The sequence below is a fragment of the Plectropomus leopardus genome, chromosome 5 (genome assembly GCF_026936395.1).
Source record: "Plectropomus leopardus strain MGB_pleo_1.0 chromosome 5, ASM2693639v1, whole genome shotgun sequence".
Lineage (NCBI taxonomy): Eukaryota > Metazoa > Chordata > Actinopteri > Perciformes > Serranidae > Plectropomus > Plectropomus leopardus.
This window is the reverse complement of record NC_142180.1, coordinates 34,421,268-34,447,872: the sequence shown is the minus strand read 5'-3', so window position 1 is coordinate 34,447,872 and position 26,605 is coordinate 34,421,268. Positions and strand designations below refer to the sequence as shown.

At 38.1% G+C, this 26,605-nt stretch overlaps 1 protein-coding gene across 3 annotated transcripts in view; it reads left to right on the top strand.

Annotated features, from left to right (window-relative positions):
• The window catches only part of gabrg3 (gamma-aminobutyric acid type A receptor subunit gamma3), a 69,182-nt gene extending 45,218 nt beyond the window's left edge, over nucleotides 1-23,964 (top strand). The window contains exons 5-11 of one of the 3 annotated variants that reach the window (XM_088078049.1): nucleotides 2,576-2,658; nucleotides 6,950-7,087; nucleotides 11,511-11,663; nucleotides 15,578-15,777; nucleotides 16,694-16,862; nucleotides 17,080-17,144; nucleotides 21,878-23,964. In XM_088078049.1, the coding sequence (XP_087934175.1) occupies nucleotides 2,576-2,658; nucleotides 6,950-7,087; nucleotides 11,511-11,663; nucleotides 15,578-15,777; nucleotides 16,694-16,862; nucleotides 17,080-17,138 (802 nt within the window). In that variant the 3' untranslated portion in view covers nucleotides 17,139-17,144; nucleotides 21,878-23,964. Of the gene's footprint in view, nucleotides 1-2,575; nucleotides 2,659-6,949; nucleotides 7,088-11,510; nucleotides 11,664-15,577; nucleotides 15,778-16,693; nucleotides 17,146-21,877 lie in introns of those variants that run through there. The other 2 variants (XM_088078048.1, XM_088078047.1) reach the window with 2 other exon arrangements.
• Nucleotides 23,965-26,605: the final 2,641 nt, after the last annotated feature.

Below are 26,605 nucleotides of genomic sequence, written 5' to 3'. Positions count from 1 at the left end.
GACCGCTGAAGGCTGTCAAAGGCCCGTCCATACTGTAATGACTCGGTTGCCATTTGAGGCTTATAAAAGTCATAGAAATCCACCTTTCATTTTTCGATTAAGATTATTGCTCACGTGGATATCCTGTGTTGTTTAATACACGCTGTAATACTTGCTGAGAATGTGTTGATAAGATGAGGTGCTGTAAAAAAAGAGAAGTATCACATATTTTCTAAATGCAGTCATTTTAGGAAATGAATCAGGGTTGCAACTAACAAGTATCTTTATTATTTTCTTAATTGGTCAATAAGTCTTTTGGTCTGTAGAATGTCAGAAAATTGAGCATATTATCCATCTGTGTTTCCCAAAGGCTGACATGACGTCCTCACATGTCTTATTTCCTGTACAAACCAAAGATATTCAGTTCAGTGTCATAAAAGGGTAAAGAAACCAGAAAATATTCACATGTAAGAAACTGAAATCAGAGAATTTTGACCTTTTTTGCTGTAAAAAATTACTCAAACCAATTAAGTGATCATAGAATTAATTAACAACTAATTGATTAATTGACTAACTAATCACTGCAGTTTTAATATGAATATACAGGAAACTATAGCTGCATCTAACAATTATCTTTCTTATTGATCAATTACTTGTTTGGTCTGTTTGGTTTTATGTCAGCAAGTACACAAAACTGTCCATCATAGTTTCCCAGAGTCCAAGGTAACATCTTCAGACATCCTGTTTAGCTTGACCAACAGTCCAAAACCCAAAGATATTTAGTTTGAAAAAAAAAAAAGACATCAAGAATCCTGAATTATAAGGACTTAACTCAAAAAAACAATGTTGTGTTTGAGGGAAAAACGTTATTCTGTGTCCTTGAGCACTGACATGTGCTGAATGCATTTCCACACTCATAAATAAATGTAAAGAGGGTTTTTTTTTTTAATGCAAACTGCAAACAATGTATGGAGCCACTAATCAAAACATTACTTCACTGCTCTAATGGTGGTCAGAATCTCCACAGGCTACCTTTTACTGTCTGACATTCGCCTAATCAATTAATGGACTAATCATTTCAACCATAGTTTATATACTGCAGAGCTGCAGCTGCTGTGCGTTCTGTAGAATCTCATGCAAAATACGTAAAAGGTCAAATTATCGACTTTACTAGTTTGATTTGATTCATTTTCAACATTTTAAAAAAGAAAATAGAGAAACATTATACAAACAAGAAGACAGAAAGTAATATTTACAGACAGTGAAAAACAAAGTACACGATATGATCAAACACGATGATTCGGTTTACGTGTTCAAAAAATAAAAACTTATTTAATCCCACCTCTTCTTCATAAGTCACTGAATTTTAATCAACCTGCTTTCTTATTCATTTAAACCTATACTCTAATTAATTAAACGTAAATGCATACACCCACATACCCAAAATCAAATATCTACAATTTTGCAATATTGTTTACAAAAAAGAGGAAGATAAACTGGGAAAGAACGTATATTAAATAACCAAATAAATGAACAGTAACTCCTATAAACACCTGGTGATTTTCAAACGTCCTCTTCGTCCTTGTAACTCGTGAAAATCATGTTTTTATACATTATTTTAAACCTGTTTATGTTTTGACATTGTTTTTGCTCCACATTAAAACTGTATTAAAACCATAGCTTCACTCCACAGACAGATAAACAAAAACTTTTCCTGCTGGTACGAACAATGTAAGCTTTTAAATTAAATTTTCACCTTAAACTGTAACCCCCCTCTCAATTACTGAACAGTTTTTGAATATTTTAGGTTATTTTTAGCACTAACTGTGCTCTTTGAAGTTCCACAAGATCTGTACATTTAAATCATTTAAACTGTAAGAATAATGAGTTAGTGTGATCCAGATATCCAACATTGTGAATGATCAGTTTTGCTCTTTTTTGGAAAATAGAAAGTGAATGTAATTAACTTCCGCACAGTAATTTAAATATGGTAAAACTATTTAGCAGCAGAGAATGTGGAGTGATTTCTCATTCAGAATTTGCTTTGTTTTGTTTAGTACTTAAATGCATTTTTCCATCTGCTTCTGAAGACTGAGACTTTTGAAAGACAGTTATAAAATGTCTCTACAGGTTAAAGTGTCTTTTTAGCATTTGTGGGCAACAAATGGCCTTGAGTGGAATTCAAGAAGCAATTACAGAGAAACAAGCTGTAAAGGGCCGACTCTTCCTCAACCTCTGCCCCTGAAGGACACTGACTGTAGCTGTAGGTGATTTAGAGAAGTCTCACAGTCTCCACTCACTGCTGTCTCACACTAAGTGATTATTGTCCTTCAGTCCCAAGATTGTAGGTTGAAGGAAACTACACAAACTGCCGCCCCACTCAAGGCTCAGAGACTTTTTTTTATCCAAACTGAAGTCATGCATTCCTGCCCACATTCTTGTCCAATTTTTTGAAAATAATAACAACAGATGACTTTCATAGATGTGATGCTTTGAAAGTATTAGTTCCTGTAATGTGGTTTCACATTAAATCCTCTTCTACAGAACGAAACGAGGAGGGAGAGATCACGAACTGATTCTGCTGATTTCCTTTCAGACTGACGATAAACGCAGAGTGCCAGCTGCAGCTGCACAACTTCCCGATGGACGAACACTCGTGTCCGCTCATCTTCTCCAGCTGTGAGTACACCCTCAACACAGTCTTCTCTATACGGCCACAGTGTGTGAAGTTAGAATATTTGTTTAAGGAGTGTCTTATGCAGCTAAGCACCATATTTTATCAGTTATGTCTCAGGTTATTATGTTGGTTTAATATTCAGTTTCTGTTCACACCAGGTTACGGCTGCGTGTGTGGAAAACAGTAGCCTCTGAAGTGACCATTATATGCAAACATGCTTTTTCGTGTTTGTTTAAAAAACACTTTTTTAAAAAGTGTAAAAGTAGCTGTGGAGGACAGTCGTGGCCAAGAGGCTGGAGGACAATTCAAAAACATTCATGTATCACACCATAGGTCCTCAGAGCTGAGTGTGACGACTTATGAGTTATGTAAGTAAAATGCACCAACAGAGAAAATAGTTCCCCCCCAACCAGAGTCAGAAGGTTGTCGGTAGTTTGCTTATTGGTCTCAGAGAGTAAGATTTACCGGTACAGGCACAGGGCCCCTGGACCAGGACCTCTGTATGAGATGATTATTAACATTTCTTGCTGGAAAGTCAATATGACAACCACAAAGAGACGCAAAATGACCACAGAAGAGATGAAAAAAGGCACACAAAAAAAATACTATGACCACAAAGAGATCAATAATAACTAGAAAGTAACACAAAATAACTGTAAAGACTCGAAAAATTACTCCAGAGAGATGCAAAATGAACACAATAGAAAATTCACTAAAATATTAAGCAACACAACCTCAAAGAGACATGAGATTACTACAGTCACACAAAACCACAAAGAGACAAAAAACAGCCACAGAGAGAAAAAAAATCTACAAAGAAGCATAAAACAAACACAAACAGACAGAATTTAAGATAAAGAGAAACATAACAACCACAAATAGATAAAATAAAATCTTCAGACACTTAAAATGACCACAAAAAGATGGAAAATTACTACAAAGAGATGCAAAATGACCATAAAGAGAGAAAAATAATATTATGACCACAAAGAGAGAAATAATAACTACAAATAAACACAAAAAGACCATTAAAACTTGAAAAATTACTACAAAGAGACACAAAATTTATACAAAGAGACGCAAAAGGACCACCAAGAAAAGGAAAATAACAGAGACAACCATCTTTCAGCTACTGTGTGTTTGGGATGAGGCTTTTTACATGTCTGAGTTCAGGGGCCCATTTTCTCATAAGCCGCTCTTGGCTCCAGACTACTTGATTCACAAATAGCAGCTATTTAATGATAATATTTCAAAATGATAATAACTGAAATTGTTTATTTTCTATTCTATGATTTCACTGAATAGACAATGTAACTATTTATAACGTAGTGCTCAGCCTGCCTCCTCTTTCCCATTCAGAAGTTTATACACCAGTCGTTTTGCCTTAAGGTACCTCAGCAGGGCAGATGGCAGAAAATATGTCAACTCTATGACTGTGTCGCCTGTCATTAAAGAGATCCGCATAATGTGCAATGCATTATAATTACTGCTAATGTTTCATACCTGCACCAAAATGCATTAATTTAAAAGCCATCTTTGGAGAGCAGCATTTTATATCCTCGACTCCTCACTCTCAGGCTGGTTTGTAGGTAACTATGGAAACATTTGAACAGTCTGACTTACAGAAGCTCATAAAGTGGCGTCTAAAGAACGAAAGGAAAGATGAGTACAGTAAACTGAAGCATCAGTGCAGTCAAGTATTCAACACCAGTACAAAACTGCCTCCACATCATGAAGTCAGAAGTATACAAACACACACTATGATTAAACACGTCTGTTTTGCAATAACTGTATTGTGTTTTATGCTCCAAGTCAGCTTTTCATCGCGAAAGCTCAATAGAAGAGCTCTAAATTTGAGATTGGGGGATTTATTCTGACTGGATGTGACATTTAAAGGCTCGTCAGTCCACTTTGCAGGACATGCAGTAAACCCGATGATGCTCTTGGTAATGTGGCAGCGTGCTGAAAGTGAAGCCTGCCGTGTGGTTGATGTGCTGTGGATCTATGGCTGGCTCACAGCGATGTCTCATCAGGATTACACAGTGCTTCAGTGTGATAACACCTCGCTACCTTGTGCAGCTTATTAGAGCTTGTTGTGACCTGCTCGCTGCACGGCCACGTCTGTGGACCCATCCCACTGTGATCCATTAAACCCATTTCCTTACCTGAGGATATCACCAGGCATTACACTGGTTTCCATGACGACGTCTATGTTTTCTGATTAAATCAGATGAGCTTATTTTCAAAGCCATCATGCCTCTGGGGGATTGAAGTAATCATCTGAGCACAATGCAAATATCCTGCAGTTTACAGTTCCCCTCAGCTCTACAGAGCTTGTTGTTTTAATTTTTCCAGGTGCAGCAAACAGTTATCAGCTAATATTATTATAAAGTTTTTAGCAGAAATGCTCAGATAAACATAGAGTATGTCACTTTGAAAAAAGGAATTAAAACTATGTGATTTACTTTGCAGGTTTTAAAAAAAAGTTTAAAAACATGGTGATAAACAAATATAAAACTGGGGTGTAAGTATTGTTTTGTATGAAATGTTTTCATGTTGTTTCATCTTTTTGTCTTTCTGTTGTTAGTGCTGTTTTTGTTTTGTATAACTCAGTAGTATCAGTCAAAACTCAATAGTGAATGAGGTACTCATGAGAATATTATCAGCTAAACGAGTATTATAAAATCTTAAGCTTTAGTCTACACATTTTAAGTTTTTTTTTTTGTCTTCTCATACTAATTTAATGCCTCAATGTTATTTATCCTTTATTACATGCATTCGTTAAGTGGCTAGCTAGTGACCAAAGCAAAGCATATAGCAAATTCAAAGCCAGCATTTTTACATTTGTGTGTGTATATATATATATATATATATATATATTTTTTTTTTTAAATGTATTTTTTTTGCATGGGAAAATGACTGAAACTAGGAAACTAGTGCCAACTGACTTGTCAAACAATCGACTAATCGTTTCAGCTTTGATTAAGACTTTACTTTAACACGATTATTTAGTAACAAGGTATTATAATAATCCATTGAAACTTCATTATTGCTATCCAAATAATGTTAATAAATGGTTTACAAACCAATTTTAAAAACATAAAAAATACAAGTATATATACTGTTATAATGTGTACAGCAAAAAATGTTAAAATGACATGAATCATAGCATTATTAATAATTAGTCGACAGTATTAATGACCAATTTATTGTTAACAGTATAACTATTAATTCATGTGTAATTACTGTCAGTCAACCATTTACCAGACAACAATGCATTATATTTAATTAAGTCTTGTTTCATAAAACTTTGATTTTAAAATCTAAAATAAAATGAGAAAAACACTAACTGTTGATGTCAGCTTAATGTTGTGCAGCAAACAATATTTGCCTCTGAAATATAGTTGTTTAAAAGTGTCAGAAAATAGAAATAACCACAAATATTACCTCAAATGCTGTGATGTTAAGATGGTAGAAACTACACCAAAAGTACTTTTATTTTGAAAGGTACCATGTCTTTCTGTCAGGCCAATGTGTTTTTAGTCATATGAATGTTGCTCTTTCATAAATGCATCACAACTTTTGCCGTGAGCTCATTTATATTGTTTTATGCATATGTGATACAGAAAACTGCCAATCTAGTGTTTCCATTCATAAAAGTTTTCTCGGTCAAAGAGCTGTTTCCAGCAGAAAGCTCTTATTTTCTGAATATTGTGAATCAGAGTCGCTGAATCTTTAATGGCATCATTAATAGCAAATGAGAGAGCTGTGACAAATGTTAATGGAATTCATTCATCAAGCATGTTTGAAAACAATTAGTAGTTTGGGCAACATCTTCCCTCACAGTTAATGTTTTTGTTAATTGAAAGCCTATTACATCAAATTGCTATCAGGCAAGATCATAATTTTGTTAGCTTTTCTACTTAAAATGATTATGTGTCTGTTTAAGACAGAAAAGATCCAGGCTAGTGCGACACCAGCAGAAATGGAATCATTAACCCATCATTAACCTCACGTGATCGATTGTAAAAGCACTCCCGGGCTCCGCGCTCATCATGTGAAGGTCAGGCTCAACATCCAGACGGATTCAGTGCATTATTGGACCAAACCTTTAGTTTAATCTACTTTCCTTCTGCCTCCGTCTGTATTCCAGACTGTCTTTTCATTAGCCAGCCTCCAGCACAAGACAAATGCTGCTCTGGGTGGCCTTAGGTCCGTCTGCACAGGAGATCCATCATTAGGATGTGCCATGTAGCGCCAAGGGTCACACACACATGCTCTGTGTAATTGCAGATGGATACCCACAAGATGAGATGATTTACAAGTGGAGGAAGAACTCTGTGGAGGCGGCTGACCAAAAGTCCTGGCGGCTCTACCAGTTTGATTTCATGGGCCTGAGGAACACTACAGACATAATCAAGACCACAGCAGGTAGGATCTGGATCTGACACCGGCTTTGTAGATCCGGTGGCAGAAATCCTATTAATTTCATCATTAATTTCTTTGTGCAAAAAGTTTTGTCACATCATCTGGAGATTGTGATTGGTTTTCTAAAGTTTGAAATGGTAGGACAGCCAAAGTAGTCTGAGGAGAAGAAACTTTTATGCTGCTTGTTCAAGGTGAGAGAATCAGGTCCAGGTTCCTTTATTAGTAGATTGTAGTATAAAGTATAAAGTGAAAGGCATCCATTCGTCACAGTTTTCAGACGCCCCTGACAACAAACAGGATAAAAATATGACAAAAAGATGAAGATAGAGCATAAAAAAGATAAAACAATTAAAATGCCCAAGTGCTAAATCAAAATTATTGTAATGTTATATGTAATAAATACCAATAAAACACAAAACTATAAAAAACAAATTCTAAATACTGCATCATTAAGCCGCCTCGCCATCCAGTATAAAAGATATGCTTGTGGAATGGATGGGACAGAGTACAATAGTATACTTGTAGTACAGTATAATATAATACAGAGACAGTATGAGTTTGTGGTGCTAACAAATAGAAAAATACAACTTCACAGCTTTTAAATTAAACTTTTCTCAGTCACAGACGACTGACTTGGCTTAATTAAAACTCGACAGCAAGAAAATAAAACTCACCCAAACCGTTTTGGTTATTCTTACTAGTAATTTGATGGCTAAGTCCTCTGTCTCAACAATCACCAGCTCTGGTTTGGTAGAAAAAAATCCTCACTGTTGACAGTCATGTAACTTCTCCCTCCACCACTAGGTGTCGCAGTGTCTTTCAGCTCAGCTGCTTGTCTCACCAGTAGAAAACTGAGACTGAGCTCTGGCGGTGCATGCTGTGCACTACATAGAATGAGTTTAATCGCCTGCATTCATGACGTTATCGAGAAACATACCGCTCAAGCCAAGGGCAGACTTTTTTCACCTTTAAGCCACCATGGGACATTGTAACAGCAGCAAATCAGGGTAAAAAAAACAGGTTTAAAAAAAGACAGCTGCAGAATAGGACCATGACCAGGATGAGTGTTAAAGCAATTGTTAGCAGCTAACTTAAAGAAAAAGAGTGACTGTAAGTGTCTGCTAACGGGAAAATCAATGAGGTGCCAGAGCTCCTTACCCTACGAGCAGAGGACGAAATTAGCTCCCCTTTAACAGGGCTAGAAAATGATTATTATTGCCTTGTTATTGTTTATAAAGTGCTGCTAACACGTATGTTTTCTGTCACTCTAAAGGGGGATGCCGTTGTGTTAAACATCACGCCTCCTTTGGTTCCACAATGCCGGCATGATGTCTTAATTACACACCGCAGGGACATGATGCCGCCATTGTTTGGTTCTGTGTAAAATTGCAAAGGCGGCGTAAAGACGGGATTTTGTAGCCGCCTGTAGCACAATCTCAGTGTAAAAAGAGCTTTAGATTGTCTTATGAATATTAAAAAAGAAAACAAATATTGGCAAGTTAAGGTTTCTCCGCCTCAGTCAGGTTATAAATGAATCTAAAAACTCTTCATTAAGCTCCTTTTCAGACCACAAAGTCTGATCCAAATTAAACGTGCAAATCTACTATTCAGACCACTTGCTGTCCTTTCACTGCTTATGTAATGTCGTCTCTTTCTTAAGACCGAGCTTACAAAAAACAGAAAGTACATGACACGAAGCACCCGTCTATCTCTCCTCGTCTCCATCTGCTGCTGCCATCCGTCTGCACTGAATCTGTTATAAAATGCCTGAATGTCATTTGCATGACATCTCATTTGTAGACCGTCTCACAGGTGTCCAGAGTTGCCAGTATGTCCTCTTTCAGAGAAATAAAAAGTTGCTTCAGATCTCTGTTATAAATCAAGTAAACACTGACAGTGCAGGAGCACCGTAAAAGCCGAGTGTTTACAGCGCATGACGCTTTCCCACAATGTCGCCAGATAATTCCAGCCGGGGATCTGTGCAGCCCGTCATGCCCCTGCTGTCGCCCCCATTTCCTGTCTGCCTTATCAATGTCCGATAAAAATGCCAAAAATCATCTACAGCTCACTGTGGTTATGGCTTTCTGTTCTGTATGGCTCCCCTGTAATATTTAACACTAATTGTACTTTCCAAAAAAAGAGAAAGAGAAAAAAAGGAGAGAAAATATGATTTATTGTTCCGCAGATGCATTTTTGATGAGAGATTGGAGTGGCGGACTCCGTCACTGATGATGAAAACTACTGTAGGAGGTCATCACAAAATGTAAATAGATTGAATGACGAGTGCTGGAAAAAGTAGACAGTAAATAGTATAAAAACTAAGATTTAAAATCTTAGATTACAGCCTTAAAATGTTCCACTAAACCTGTTTGAGGCAAGAAACTGACCACACGTTGGTTTTTTTTTGTTGATAGTTTTCAACCAAAATAGTAACTGTCAATGTGTCAGAAGGTATTTCTGCAGACTGACGCAATTTATATCCTACAGGTTTATAATTGAATTCAATACTCCTGCCAGTAATAATAACTGATATCGGCTGAAGAGAGAAATCACTTCCCTTAAGAGGAGGCCGTACGTGATCTGCATAGAGCTGACTCAGCTCTTATATATTTAGAAATATTATTCATCATTTGCATATAGAAGTTTTTTGTATGAAGCCTAACTTTTAAAGCAAGCTACCTAATCCTTGACTAAACAATATATGCAACACTACACTTTAACCCTCGCAGCTCCATTTAGCACTCATTGGCACAATAGTTCATAACACACAGAGTGGAGCTGCAAGCAGATGTGAGAACATTGTATTCATGTATTTGTCAACAATTATAACATCTCTGAATATGCATAACTGATGTGCAAACAGGTACTGAATTATAACATACAGTAGCTGTAATCATGATACATGTATATACATATAAACAAATCTTTACAATGTGTTGTAAAGATTTTACTGACTGTTTATACAGATCATGCACAGGTGGCATGTTGAGTTTGTAGGTGTCATTCTTGACTTCAGGCACCTTAATAAACATGTAAAATACCATTACAACTACAGTATAGTATATTTACAGCTTTTGATAAGTGTTTATACACTGCTTATAAGTGCTAAATGAGAGGGTTAAAGTGTAACCTTGATGTTGTTGTACACGTATTTACTGCTACAATCCTCTGTTCTCATATTAAATGAAGGACCCCTAAAAAGTTCAATTCTAATTTAATTTCATCTTTATTTAATCAGGCAGTCTCATTGAGATTAAGATCTCTTTTCCAAGACAGACACGAGGCCAGGAAACGTTCTCAAGAATACAATCAGCAAAACACAAACGAGACAACCACACAATAAAGTTATTTTTTAAAGAGTTACAAAGATTTGTTCAAAACAAAACAAAAAAAAACAGATAACAAAGTTTTAAAATCTCTGAGGGGAGGGGCTGTAAGACAAGACTCTAGTTTAACAGCAATTTGCACTTCTATCTATGTAAAAGGTACAAAGTACCTAAAACCAATTATCGAACATCAGTGCATACATGAGGGATGTCTGAAGTTTAAGGGACCCCTAAATCGAAAATACGGATTTTCCCTCTCAGTACTTGTAGTGCAGCTTATCTGAGTGTTGGAGATATCGGCTGTAGAGATACTAAATCATGTGCTGTAATTACTACATTTCAATGAGTGAAGAGATGCAAGGTATCTTTTGAAGCACGAGAGATGACTACTTCTTCTTGGCTGTCCATCTAACTGTGAAATACAGAGAATACTGAGTGCAAAATTGGCCACTTGTAGTTAAAGAATAATGTACTGAGATACACAGGATTTAGGTGTTAAAGTGTTAATGGGGCAGCATGACAGTGCAGATAACCTCCATAGTTGATGTGAAGGTTGACTGCACAGTAGCTTTTTGGTCGGCAGACGTCATTTTCTTTTATACAGTGTACTGAATCAGACTTTGTATGGTTTATTAACGTTTTTTGTTTTTGCCTCATTGGTGCAGGTTCTGTGCTCGTGTCCACAGTAGGCGGGTTTCCATTACAGATTTGCGCAACCTTTAAGTGATATTTTTGAAATGTCGATAAAAAAACTTTCTGATGATCCACTTAACTTTCTCAGAGTTATGTGATGCAATAACAGCTCTTGTTGCGTCTGCTGCATCATGAGGGATCCAGTTCCTACTGACAAGCTCAAAACCATAGCATCATGTGACCTAGAAAAGCCCAAAAAGTGTTTCCATTGCAGTTTTGTGAAATATGGCTTTTTTCGAATCGCATTTAATACCACCTCATGTGAGCTTTAACACTTTTTTTGTGAGTTTTTTAGGCGTATTTTATAGTCTCAATTTTAATTTGCACAGTTTGAGTGTTTATGGAAACCCGCCTACAGACTGGAGCGTGTGTCCGTAAAGTTTCTCATGTCGTGTTTTCACACACAGGTGATTATGTGTTGATGACCGTGTACTTTGACCTGAGTAGAAGAATGGGCTACTTCACCATCCAGACTTACATCCCCTGCATCCTCACCGTGGTCCTCTCCTGGGTGTCCTTCTGGATCAAAAAGGACGCCACGCCAGCCAGAACAGCTTTAGGTACTGTGGTCTCACTGCAGCTCAGTAAGTCTGTCCAAACCAGGAGACACTGTGGGTTTATGTCTGGAACATTTCTTTAAACTTCAGCTGTTAGAAGTAAGTACAAATACTGATGCAGACATCATCTCAAGGTCCTCCTTTTAAAGGTTTCTGTTTGCAGATTTTAATCATGTTTTGCTGTGGATTTTCTCTGTCTTTACTCCGCATCTATACTGCACGGATATTTGTTTGTCACTTACTTTGAGTCACTCCTTCTGCTTTTCTGTTTTGTTGCTTTTTCTCTTTTGTGCATGCTCTCTGTTAGTTGTTGTGCAGTCCTGTGGATCACTTTGGTGAAGGTAATTGATTTCATCCAGTTATTTTCTTTCTTCGTGTCTGAGTGAAGTCCTTCAAGTATGGAATTGGAGGAAAGAAAAAAAAAGCAATTTCAAACATTTACACTGAAGTTACAAAAACATGAGTATGTTAGCGTGCCTCTTTTGAACAGTAAGTGCAAACTACTGAGCTATCTTTGCAATTTTTTTTAGAAATTATACATATTTTATCTGAATAATTTGAGTGGATGTGTGATGTTTACTCAGACCCTGAAGTGGAGAGGCATTTTTTGCAACTTTATTTATATATTTTCAAATTATAATCTTTTGGCATGCGAATACATGTACCTACCTGTTTGCCAGTTACACAGATGCACACCCACACCCTTCCATCCAGTTCACACAAACGACAAAGTAAGAAAAAAAAACAAACAAACAGCAAAGGCTAGAAGGGGAAAAAGTTGTGTCTTTCCACTTAAATGGAAACATGCGACACAGAGTGCCCTCTGTGTACCCAAATATCCTACCAGCCAGTCCCCATTAGACGGGTTTCAATTAACCCTCAAATTGCGCAAAATGAAATTGGGAATATTAAATATGCCTAATTGAAACACGTTAATTTTGAAAAAAATTTATCTTATATTTAAAATATCACAAGAATTGTTTTTTAGCCCTTATAAAGTTATATTTAAGGCAATTTGAAAAAGTCACATGATGCTATGGCTATGTGCTTGTTGGTAGGAACTGACTCCCACATGATGCAGCAGGAGCTACAAGAGGCATCATGCATCCAAAAGTTGTGCAGATCTTTCAGAAGTTTTGAATCCACAGTTCCTCTGTGAAATCTACACCTCCCGGAAATCCCTCATACATGGCCGCTCCCACTTTTAAGGGGCTTGCCTTTTCATTATCACTTGCGTTAAACCCACATTGCCTTGGATTGGAAATAATTACAGCTGGTTTGGTGGCTGCAATATAAATAAAGCTGCTAATGTTTTGAACATCCATCGTCATGCTTCTGGGAATGTTTTTGTGAGAGAAGTCGCACAGCATCACTCAGTGGAATTGTGTATTGTCAACATTTCGAAAATATTGCTCAAGTTTTGCGCAAATTTGTAATGGAAACCCACCTATAGTGTCTGTATCAGGTGCTGAGAGCCACCGTGCTTCACAACTGATGAAAGAGAGAGAGGTAAAAAATGAATAAGTGCTATTAATGTGCCATCTTTGGTGTAGAGCGTCTGGATCAATTGCATGGAAATCAGGAGAGAGAAGATTATGAATGGATCTTAGATGTAGGCTGATAGTAGAGTACAAGGGGAAGTCAAGCCGCCGTGGGAGTGAAGATAAAGGCCTTCAGGTGTAGACAAGGATTGGGGTGATTTCACCCGAGAGCAGACAACCTTACATTTCAGGTTTGACCCTTAATTACTTACCTCAGCAGGAAGTTATCACACCGTGCACATGCTTAAGGAAAGTGGTCACATACGTTGAAGCATTTATGTTTGACCCCCTCGACACAGAGACCCTCACATTCAGTTGTCGGTTAAGATGAATGCTTGCTGTTTAATCTACCGTTTAGAGCAAAAACTCCTGAATCTGTGCCACAGCATCAGCAGAAGGCAGGTAAGTGTAATCACTGTGGCAAGCAGAGGCTAAAGGAAAATTGTGAGGTGTCTGCCTGAAATAGATGGGGCCAGCTTGTTACCATGGGAACCTCAGTGAAACAGTCACAGATGTTTTTTGTTTTTTTTCTTATAGGCATCTCTATAATGATCGTGGAGGAGGAGAAGGGAGAGAGGAAAGAATGAAATCAGAGCGAGATGCTGAGAGATTTTTCTCACGTCTGTCAGTCTGAGTGACATCAATAACATCTGCTGTCAGTCTAAATGACTAACTCAGCAGCTTAATGACACTTTTAAATAAGATATGGTTATTTTTTACCGTGAAGACCAGTACTTAAAGCAGGCAGCTGCAGGCACTTTTGCACGCAGTCAGTCCAGAAAATCTTAAAGCTGCTCTAATCAATACGCCTTTATTAACAATGGATCAGTTTCTATGTGTGATGTGAAAGAAGTTGATTGTGATTATTGTTAATTTTGTCAGCTTTTTTTATTTTTATTTTGTTAGTCTTAGTCCAGTGTCAAATGACCTTTAGCTCCTATTACCCAGTTGCTCCACAGAAAGATTTGGGAGGTCTTTTGTTGCTGCATAAATCGTTTTTTTTAATAAGGCTGTACTGTATCTGACTGGACAGTTGGTGTTGTTTTTACTGTTGCTGTTTTTGCATTTTGGTTATTGTCACTGTAGTTTGCATTTGTCGCTTGAGTTGGTTGCTGTAGCAAGATGGCACATTTTCCAGAGGTGGCATCGTTAATTTTGCACATTGCGTAATTGCACTTCCTTAATAGTATTTTTTCCTCTCTCTTTTTTATTTATTTATTACCTATCATTTTCTTTTTCTCTCATTTTCGGAGGCAGTTGCGTGAATACTTTAAGCATTTGACTATAGTTGTTGTGGTGGACTCTTGCGCTCCTTCATTGACAATGCTTGGTGCTATATTTATTGTTGTACGTTGTACTGTATTCATTTTATGTCTAGTTGTTGTATGTTGACCATGGTAGCAATTAGTTAGTTAACCCTATTCTGTTCTATCCTATCCTGTCCTTCTTTCTTCAGCAAGTTTTACTAAAACTCTGCACATTTTAGTCTTATATTAACGTAATATTTTAAAGTAATCTCTGCTACAAAGCTTCAAATTCCTTGTCGTCAACAGAGTTTTCCACTCTGTCTTCTCCAAGACAGTATAAAACCAAAGTGTTCATCTGATTCTTGGGTTTAAAGTGATCATGAAGGATCTCGAGGCAAATACTGCGAGGATCGGTCAAAGCTTTAACAAAGATTTCAAGTTCTTTGTCCACAGTTTTTGTTATAATCCTGCATCCGCTCATGCTTCTTCAGCAAAATGAGGAAATAAAACGGAGTTTAGTTTCACAGTCCAACTGAGTTTCAGCACCTGGGCCGGATTATCCAATGGGCATTTTGGGCATTTAGGGGCCATTTGGAGGTTCATGCAGATAGCACCCCAAAAAAAAGGACTTTTTTTTTGTTTTACATTCTCATATATTGAATAATCTTAACAAAATTATATAACTGAATACAGTATTACTCTGTGCATCGTTTGACCACGCCCACCTCCTCTCCACTATCTTGGGGAGTCGTTTCCCCCAAAACTGACCGTCAGCAGGTAGCCAGGCAGGCTGGTGGAGCTCCACCTTTACCAGCTGCAGCATAAACTCAGTGAACATGTTAATGCATCGATTATAATAATACAGTAACACAGTATATATGATTGAAGGAGTAATATCAATAGGCAGTTCTGCATTGTACTTACTTGTACTTTTGGTACTATAAATGTATTTTAATGCCAATAGTTTTGTACTTTGTGTATAAGTTTGAATGCAAGGCTTTTACCTACAATCAAGTATTTCTACACTGTAGTATTGCTATTTTTACCACAGCAGCACAAACCTTGTGGATCTCCATTATAACCTGTGGGTGGTGCCTCAGGTAAGTTTGTCCTCTTCTGTGTCCTCCAGGTATAACCACAGTGCTGACTATGACTACCCTCAGCAGTGTGGCCAGGACGTCACTGCCCAGAGTGTCTTACGTCACTGCCATGGACCTTTTCGTCACTGTCTGCTTCCTGTTTGTCTTTGCCGCTCTGATGGAGTACGCGACGTTGAATTTCTATTCGTACAGCGCTCGAAGACCCAGCTGCATGGAACGTAAAAGACCGGTGAGTTGACCTTGAATCAACTGTTTTGTATATAGATATATTAGATATTCTTGCTGCAATATTCTTTAAAATGACCTAACAGTGAAGCTGTCAGTGATGTGAATGATAAAATGTAGATTGAGGTGATGCCCTTATGTACAGGATTACTGTCACTTGTTACAAAAGTAGCTTTTCTCTGACAGCACTTTGTTTTTATCACAAAGTGGAAGTGAGAAATAATTTCAGGGTTGAGATGATGCCCTTTATAAGCTCTTCTGATAAGACTGTTACTATTTTAAGGGACAGTGCATCAGACTGAACAACTGAAGGAAAGGAGTGCAGACTGTCACCTCGTGCTCTCTGCAGAAAACCAAAGCTCTAATCAGTAATGTTAGACAGAGACAAAAAATGGGATATAGAGATCTTGGTTTATAAAATGTTTTTAAAATGAAAATATGTCTTTATGTCTGTCAAAATACTCAAGTAAATAACCACAGGTGTTGCAGAGTTGGTGTCCCATTTGCATTAAGCTGACCCACTGCAGGATTTATCTGTTGATAATACAAGAACGTGCTGCCCCACTGCAAATACCTTTGCAAAAGTTTATCAGAGATTTATGAAGTTGCAATGCATACCAATTTCATAATGCGTATGTCCTCATGAATCGTAAGCCTTAAAACTGCACATTTTTAAAGATATACCATGCAGGGTTTTCCTAAAATACAATGTGTAAAGTCCTACAAATATAATCTCTCTATATAAACTATAACAAGCTATGGTCGCTAAAAATACACATTTGTTACTGGGAAAAATAAATCTAAAAATCCTTGTAAAACAAGTTGTCTGTACCAGGGGAAAAAAACCCTCAAAAACCTGACTCAAGCATGACTCAAAAACCTCTTATTTCCTGTTTCTCTGCGTGTCTTTTTCTTCTCAGAACTATTCCTCTCAGAACTACTCTGTCCTGGATGTAAGACCTCCGCACACCGTCATCGCTTTAAACAACTCCCTGTACTGGCAGGACTTTGAGGACGCTTGTGTCTACGAGTGCCTGGACGGAAAAGACTGCCAGAGCTTCTTCTGCTGCTTTGAGGAGTGTAAAGAAGGTGCGTGGCGAAAAGGACGAGTCCACATAGATTTACTTGAACTGGACGCGTACTCGCGCGTCTTTTTTCCCACCTCCTTCTTGCTGTTCAACATCGTCTACTGGGTAGGCTATCTCTACCTTTAGCACACTGCTTGGTGACAATAGAAGGACAGCATAGGAGAAAATCAAGAATAATAACAAGGTAACACCAAATAAACTTTTTCTGTGCTACCTAGAGATAAAAGACGGCGTGCGTCTGCAGGCCCGTGCCGAGCAGAGATTCCTGCCTCTGTGACTTCAGGTATGCTAATACAACACGATACAGTTTCCCAAAATGCTGTACACAGAGGGAGGATGGGATGGACTGTGTGCTAATTACGATGTGAAGACAAAGACGGAAATGTGCTTTGCACTGCTGCCCCAAACTTCTCAATCAGGAGGGTGACTTGTGTTGTAGGGAATGTACCGGCACGTTATTATCCAGCCATCAGTCAAATCCAGTTGATGAAAACCCAAGGACATTCAAACCATTCATAGTGCCTTCCTCTGGAGGGGTAGATACTATCTGCTACAATAATCAGGGAATAATGATTTCTATATAAAAAAAAATAGTAGAGCCTGGCTTTGACTGATTATGGCTGTTCTCATTCAGAGCTTTGAGTTTTTATAAAACAGCCATTTGTTGTAACAACCACATGAAAAATCATAAGGTTTTTATCTCTTCATACTGACTCTCAGCCATTAGGCGTGACTCATTCCTCCTGCTTGCAATACCATTAGTAGCCCTGTACGCTATAATAAATAAATTGGTTCCCAGGGAAGAGAGTGATTTGAATAAACCTTACAGCAGAAGTAATAATGATATGTGCTTTATTGGCACTTTTTTTTTACGTTAAGAGGACGTGAAGGCAAAGATTTGAATGGTTTTATTATTTATGTTTGTGTGTGTGCAGGCACAAATCTCTTTTTGCTGTACCCACCAGCTAACTGCTGTGGGCACAAAAGGTAATTTAGCACAGATCACTATAAATGACAAAAATTTAAATGATACCTTTCCTTTAAGGGAGTAGTTTGGGGATTTTTTTGGAAATACATTCATTGGTTTTCTTGCAAAGAGATGTGAAAAGTGATACCACTCTAATGTCTGTATGATATAAATGTAGCTACCTCAGCAGCCAGTTTCTTAGTTTAGAATAAAGCAGGCCCCCAAGAAGTGCGTTGGGCATTGAAGCCGATTTTTGCAGTGGCCAAACAGTGTAATTACAGCACCACGTGATGCCCTGCAACCAAAAAAAACTTTTTCTTATTGACTTACATGGCGAGCAAAACGTCTGTAAATCAGTGGATACATTTTCAGAGCATCACAAACCCGTTTCACAATCAGGATTTGATCCATTTGGTCAGATAACATTTCCAAAGTCAACCCCCAAAAATCTTTTTTTAGTCAAACAGGAACAAATATGGATATTTTGTAGTGTTGTTGATTGATTCAGTGCCAACTCTCGACATTTTAGAGCAAATTATTTTAATTTTTTAGAAATATGCATAGTGACTGCCTCTAAAGGTTGAAACTTTGTTATTGCAATCAAATTTTAATTAAATAAATAGTTAAAAAAAAAAAAAAGACTGTTGGCTGATCCTGGAAGCAAGAGCCTAATTTCAACACCACTTGTCGCCACCCCGTTGCTGCCCTCTCACCAACCAACTACTTTGTGTGTATGCAGGGAGCAGGGAGGTGCTGTGGATCAAGACGCGGCACACTTGGGTGATGAGGTGTGTCTTAGCCACCCTCCCAGCCCTGCCCATTTTTGAGATTTTTTCACATTCCTGGGAGGAGACGCTCAAGCCAAAAGTGGGTGATTTAGTTTTCTCTTTAAATTACTGTATCCCCTTTCCTTTGCCAAAAGTTTATTGCACTTTAACTGCTTGGCCACACTCGACCGCAGTATTTCTTTAGTGCGTTTACTCTATAGGCCACACAGGGCGAAGTAGTGCTGATGATCCCCAGATCATCTGGGTAAATTTAAACATGGTAGTTGAACCATTTTGGCCTCATGCGCCACTGAGCGACTCTCTGGAAAATGTCCCACCATCTGCTGGTTTGACCAGGTCTCATCCAAAACCCTCAGTTTTTGCAGACTTTGAACAGCGGACACTGAGGTGGAGCACACATTGCTTGTAGCAGCTGCCTCCATTCAAGTGGCAAAGCACTGCCAAATTCAGGTGTTAAATATCATTTTACCACACAGTGCTGGTAACCAGTTGCCTAGTTTGCTATTGCTCATAACAAAAAGCATTGATGGGCAAATGCAAATTCAGGAGATTGTCTCACTCTTTTCCCAAATGCTTAGTTTGTTATGTCCACACAGAAACAGCAACCAGTTATAAAAAATCCACTCTCTAGAAGCTGTCCATTTGCATGTTGACAAGAGGCGAAATCATACTGCAAAATATCTGTTTATTAAAAATATCTGGATACATGAGGGGAAATAAGGTCTCATTGGCAACACCAGAAGGGGACTTCACCTCTCTACATGAAAGCAGTCCACCTACAATCAAACTCAGCATACAGACATGAGCGTGGTGTCCATCTTCTCATCTGTTGTTTGCAGATTTCCCAAAATGTAAAATGTTGTCTTGTAAAAGAATTGCGAGCAATGACTGGTTGGTTGATTGAGCTGTATCTATATGGGCCTGATTCTTTTAGTATTATACTGTGGAGGCTTAAGAGTCTAGGAAAAATAACACACTTTGGGTTAGATATGATACAGACAGAGAACATAACAAAGCAGTCTCTCATGCCTACCAACTACATTGTCACAGATAGGGGTCCTCCAAGATGTAACACCCAGAGAACAAAGGCAGCCACATGTGTAATTCAAGTGTTATTTTTCTAGATATTCTCACCATGTATCTGTGTTGCATAGCAGCCACTTCTTTCCAGTGCTCTTAAGACACACTAGATGAAGTAAACAGGCAAATTATTGTGTTTCTTCTTGCAGCCATTGAACAAACAGCAATCCTGTAGTTTGTTTCCTAACATAGTTGGCTATCAGGATGCCCAAATTAAATACAATGGGTGTCATTTGTACATTACTGCAGGCACAAATATGATAATCCAACATCTCTGTTTGGACGTTTACTCTCATTTGCATGCAGTAGACAATTAAACATTACACTGAATAAGTTGTAAAATGTTCTGGGATAACATTAGTTTTGATAGGAACTGTTTGTATCATAATCTGATTCCCTGTGTTTAGATTTGGCATTAGCAACCGTTGAATTGCCTTAGAGTTGCCGCCCAGAGCTGAGATGAACACCAGAAATACAGATTTACCTCGGATAATAACCTCAGCGTGGGGAAGACCTCACTTCAGTGAAGGCCACTTCTTTGCCTTGGGCAGTATACTTAACTGGATCTTTTTATATCCCTCTTTTGAGCTTTTTTCTTTTATTATATTTGCTATATATGTGCCAAATATTTCACATATGTGCCCAGTCATTTATGTTTTCAGGCAAGTTTGAACAACCCTGTAATGGTTCAACCCAGTCACCAGATAACAGTTGGCATTGTACACTCCTGCAAACCACGTATACATTACATCTGTACATCATTATTTAGAAAATATGTTGAAATTTCAATAAAGCTTTTGTCAATGTGTAGTGAGGCTGAGACACAATAACCATGAGGTTATGGTTAGGAAAAAATCATGTTTGGCACTAAAAAAAACAAAAATTGGTGTAACAATGTTGTTAGAGAACCCATCGATGTATTAAAAACAACAACAACAACAACAAAAACACTTGTTGCTACATCACTGCTGTAAACACAGCAACTTGTTAATAAAAAACACCATGTTTGTGGCTAAAAACCTGCAGGAAACAGCAAAAGGTTGCTAAAAAAAACAGGTTAGGGGGCTAAAAAGCTTCAGGAAAAACAGTGACAGGTCACAAAAATACCCTCATTTGGGGGCAAAAAAAGTACAGCAACAGGTCATTAAAAACACACGTCTAGGGGCTAAAAATCTGCAGGAATCAAAGTGACATGTTGCTACAAAACCACCATATTTTGGGCTGAAACGCTGCAGAAAATAGCTAAACCCTAGAGGAAACATATGGACAGGTCCCTAAAAAAACCCACTATATTAGAGGGCTGAAAAGCCATAGGAAAACAGTGACAGGTTGCTATAAAGCATCTACATTTGTGAACTTAACATCCACTGGAAACATAGTAACAGATCACTACAAAACAGCCACGATTGGGGCTGAAAAGGTGTAGAAAACACAGCCAGGAGTCGCTAAAAAATACCTATGTTTGGGAGCTAAAAACATGCAGGAGACCTCCTGGTCGCCACAAAACAGCCACGATTGGGGCTAAAAGCCTGCAGGAAATACAGTGACAGGTTGCTACAAAATTGCCACATTTGCTGCTAAAAAATTTGCAGGAAACACAGTGACAGGTCGCTACAAAACTGCCACTTTTTAAGCTAAAAAATGCAGGAAACACCGTGACAGGTCTCTATAAAAATGCCACGTTTGCAGCAAAAAAAAAAAAAATCCAGGAAACACGATGACAGGTAGCTACAAAATAGCCACATTTGTGGATAAAAAAAAAAAACTACAGGAAACATGGTAACGGATTATTAAAAAACACCCACATTCTTAGGCGAAAAGCTGCAGGAAACACAGTGACAAGTCTCTAAAGGACAACCACTTGTGGGGAATGATTAAGTCAGCTCACATATTACATCACCTCAGAAATGCTGATATGATATGAATGAAATGACAAATGTAACGTATTTGTGGTTTGCAGAAACACACAATGCGAACGATTTTATTCCTGGCTGCTAAGCTGAACAGTTACACTGATACCTTTTGATACTGCACATACAGCATAGTGTTGTGGTTAAACCTTAATGAGTAAAAAAAAATACAGGCTTTTGACTTGTGGAGTATTTAGCGATTAACATGGTTGATGCTTGATTTCACATTGTGGCAGTAGATGTGAGAGTGAACAGTCAATATTTCCTACAGGAGAAAAACAATAAACTCCTCCAGCACTTGTGTGAAGTGCCGCCTACTGTGCCTGCAGACAAACAAGATGCAGAATGAAAATGGATGCAGCCACATGTTAGCGCACCTGTTCATGGGGTCTCCTCAACACAGTACAGACAGCAGTTCCTCTGTCTCTTTGGCTCTTTTCTTTTTTCAAAAAATCAAAATTAGTAACAACAAATAAACTTGCCGCAAGTGGCGTTTTGTTGGCCACAATGTGGATGCGAAACAATTGTTTTATACCACATTGTTAATGAATTCCTTTGTGGAGCCCAGATGCTACAGTGTCCTGACCCCCTTCTGCAGACAGATGAAGGGCGATGCAATAAGGTGTTCTGAGTGGTGCTATACTTTACAATAACTCTGGCATTACCATGTAAGGATCAAACATGATTCAAAGAACACACACTTTTGTGGGGCATTTTTGCCTTCATTAGACTACTGACAGAGGGGGGGGTGTAATATGACAGAGATCCCAGGCTGGTTCACCTCCACCAGCCGAGCCACCAGGAGGCACCTATTTATAAGTTTGTATTCTGCCAAAACAAACTTACAAGAGGGCCCTGATTGTTGAAATCATACTGTCTTGTCTCACGATGTATCATCAGGCAATAGTGTCAGAAACACAGAGCAGCAGCAGACACAACAACGTTGTTTAATTTAACGCCGTAGTAGTTTTCTTGAGTAACATACAAATGTTTAAGGTTGAGAGTTATTGTGATTACGACTCCGAATGGTGTTTGAAAGTGCATTATTATCACATTTTATATATGATACTGTTTGTGGCAGTTAAAGGAATATTTCACTCCCAAAGCACGATTTGTGTATCAATCACTCACCACGTAATGTTCAATTTGTAAAGAAAAATTTTCTCGCTTGCCTCCACGGTGAACAAAGAATCTGAAAATGGAGAATATTGTTGATATATTGGGTCCATATTTAACAACAGCAAAACTATACCAAACATTTGTATAAAAACTCTCACACAACTCATGCAGTTTAATCCAAGTCTCATTTATCCAGTCGTATGCTCGTTATTTCCCAAACAGCAGGGCCCTTTCAGACAGGGAAGTAAACTAAAAGTGAAACTTATTTATGCTCTCCTCAAAGCCAGCTTTTTATTAATTTTACCTCTCTGAACATTGGAGCTGCTGGTCTACAGATTTATGCAAAATTTAATTTAGATATTTTTGAAATGTCGATAAACAACTGTGAGATGAGTGTGTTTCCATTGAGTGAACATTCAAGGAAGCATGGCGATGGATGTTCAAAACATTAGCAGGTTTATTTCTATTGCAGCCGCCGCACTAGCCATCATTATTTCCAATCAAAGGCGACGTAGACAAGCCCCTTGTACATGGGAGTGGCCACATAAGACGAATTTCTGGGAGGTGATAGTCCACGATTTCACAGAGAATTTGTAGATTTGAATCTTCCTGATGATCCGCTCAACTTTTGAAGTTATCCGATGCAATAACAACTCTTGTAGCTCCTGCTGCATTATGCCTGAGGGAGCCAGTTCCTACCAACAAGCACATAGCCATAAATCATGTGACCTGTAAAATGCGGAAAAACTGTTTCCATTGCAATTTTGCAAAATATGGCTTCTTTGTATCACCTGAAATAGCACCTCATGCAAGTTTTTGCGATAAATGGGAGTTTTTTTCAAAATTGTCGTGTTTCTATTAGACGTATTTTATATTCGCTATTTCAGTTTGTGCAATTTCTTTGCACACCACCCCAGCCTGCTCCCTTACTAGACCGGTCGGGACTGCTTCGTCTTGCGATGCATTACTTTTCGTATAGACAGTTTTTGAGAACAGCCAGCCCATTGAGGCATGCGAGAAATGTTTTCTTTACCTATTAAATGTAACATGCTGTGAGTAATTGATATACACATCGTCATTTGAGAGATGAAGTACTCCTTTAAGGGATTTATATAGGACAATAATAATATAGTCTAATGTGGTGAAATAAAAATAGATTAGAGTCGGTGTGCAGGTGTGACTTTTGACTTAGAGGGTTTATATCAAATTTTCACAAATGATGCTTCATTTAGCAAGATGACAGATCAAAAATTAAAAAATTAATTAATTAATTAATTATAATTATAAAAATTAATTCAATGTGCCTTTAAACTGATGCTACAGATTTTCCATCAACTGTCCGTGGCCACTCCCCTCAAACCATTAAAAAGTTTAAAAAGCTTAACCCTTTGAAACCCTGATCGACATCTGTTTTCTTGTGCTGTGCTCAGATGCCTTTTACAACCTCTTTTGCTCTTTGAAACTTGAGTAAATTGGTTTGTTTTCGTTCAAAAGCATGGGGGAAAAGACAGAGTACAACTTAGCAAGGAATGTCCCACAAATTACAAAAAATTACATAAACCCTCAAAAAAGAATACCTGGATTTTTTTAAGGCAGGAAATTAAAGAAAAGGAGGCTATAGTCCAGAAAACAATATTCATAATTATTATAGTTTTGTTTTAAATTATGTTACAGCAAATTTCTTTTTCAATTTTCAGCACTTTTTGGGTCATTCCCTTCTCTTTTTTATGTATATATTTTCCATTTTTTAGTATTATTTATTTTTAATTATTTTTACTAATTTCTTGCTAATTTTTAAGTAATGTCTTTTTTAAGTAGCTCATTGCCTTTTCCCCATGTTATTGCAAAAAATCAACTAAATTGCTCAGATTTTAAAGGGTTAATGTCCACCCTCCCTGTCATATTTACTGTTGATTTGGCATCGTGTTTTTCCAACTGGCCAGGCCACATATTTCGGTATTATCTACCAGACATTGGGAAAGCAAAGGGGCTAAACACGGGGAGGGATTTAGGCTGGATTTTGATCCTGGGCCAGTATTGGCATGTGTGTGGCTCCAGACTGAACTAGTGAACCAGCTCTGGGCACTGTGTCATCTGTGCCGAGGATCAGCTGGACTGGCGGACAGACATTTAGACATGGAACTAATGTGCTATGTAAATCCCTCGCAAGGAAAGTTATGTATTTTTGTGATTGGGAAGTTTTGTCACGTAATTATTGGTGCCGTTTTGGTGACTTGAAGTACAATAAACTCAATGCAAACACTGCGTTGATTCTAAGCCACATTCAGTAAGTATTATAAGCCAAAGACATTTCTGTTTCAGTTCATTTTCTGACATTTTAAATCATGTTGGAGGAAATTGTTCAGTTCAGGCTTTAGTTTCTATGTATTAAGTGCTGTGAAGTGTTGTTTGATTGGAAAATTTGAGCGTAACAGAAATAATTAGCATAGAAGTGCTCTAAGATGGTTTATGTCATTTACTAATTCATCCACTGTTGTATTTTTTGTGGCAGAAATCTCACTAACAGCCACTCTGAGTGCTGATGAGGGTTTTGACAAGTGTCTTTGCTGCTGAACACAGAGCAGCTTTCATTCTGTCGCCAAACTTTTTGCTATCTGCGGTGTATTTCAACAGTGGTGAATCAAATTTCTGTTGACATGTATTATCTCCTATCTAACTCTCTGTATACACAATACTCGACTGTACACTTCTTCTGCTTTGTGTTTTCATATTTGTGGCTTCAGTGTGACATAGATATCTCATTACTCAATGGTACAGTCAAGTGCAAGTGTTGAGATTGTACTCCTCAACGACGTGGTGTCCTGTGAGTGGGGTTGTTTTGATGATATTTCTCCTTTGGCTCCATTTACAATCTGCCCATGCTATTTTCATACCTATGGTTTATTTTATATCTCAAATGTGCATTACTACCAAGGACCAGAAATTATGGAATAAAGGTTTTTTTTCATAAATGTACATCAGTGCAGTCAATTGGGCACTTGGTTTTATTATAAAATGTGTCTCCTAATACACTATCGCACCTCCTCTGGTGTTATGGGGTGGCTGTGGAGGTAGAGTGGGTCACCCACCAATTGCAAGATTGGCGGTTCGATCCCCAGCTCCTCTAGTCTGCATGTCGAAGTATTGTTTGGCAAAATTTTGAACCTCAAATTTGCTCTCAATGACTGTTCTTTGGAGTGTTAGTGTGTATGAATGGTTTCTGAGTAGCAAGTGGCACCTTGAACGGTAGCCTTGGCCACCAATGTATGAATGTGTGCGTGAATGGGTGGATATGACGTAGTGTGAGAGCGCTTTGAATGGTCGAATGACCACAAATGCACAATACAAGTGCTGTCGTTTTACCACTTTGTCACAGTCAGTTTGGGAGAGATTGAGAAACACAAAAATGTTTCTGCAAACCACAAATATCAAAAATGCTGTGGTGGAGTTGTGGTTAGGTTTAGACGCAAAAAACACTTGATGACAGTTAGGAAAAGATTGTTTTAGCTAAAAGCAGGCACATTTGGTGGCTCACAAGCTGCTGGTAAAGCGGGGATGGGTCGGTTAAAAGACACCCATGTTCAGTAGTTAAAACTCTGTGATGATGAGTCGGTAGAAAGCATCCAGGTTTAGTGCCACGAACACTGCTGGGAAATGCTGCTATGTGCTGCTAAAAACATTCAGGTTTGGGGTAGAAAGTCTGCTAAAGGTCGCCAATTTGATGGACCACCAAGAGACAACCAGTATTGTTTGGTCTCAAAGTTCCATGATGTGTCAGGAAAACATTTTGCTTTTGTGCCTCAAATTCTGCTGGGAAATGCTGCAATGTGTCGCTTAGCACACCCAAGTTTGGTGGTGGTCAGTATTGGTGTGTGTTGGT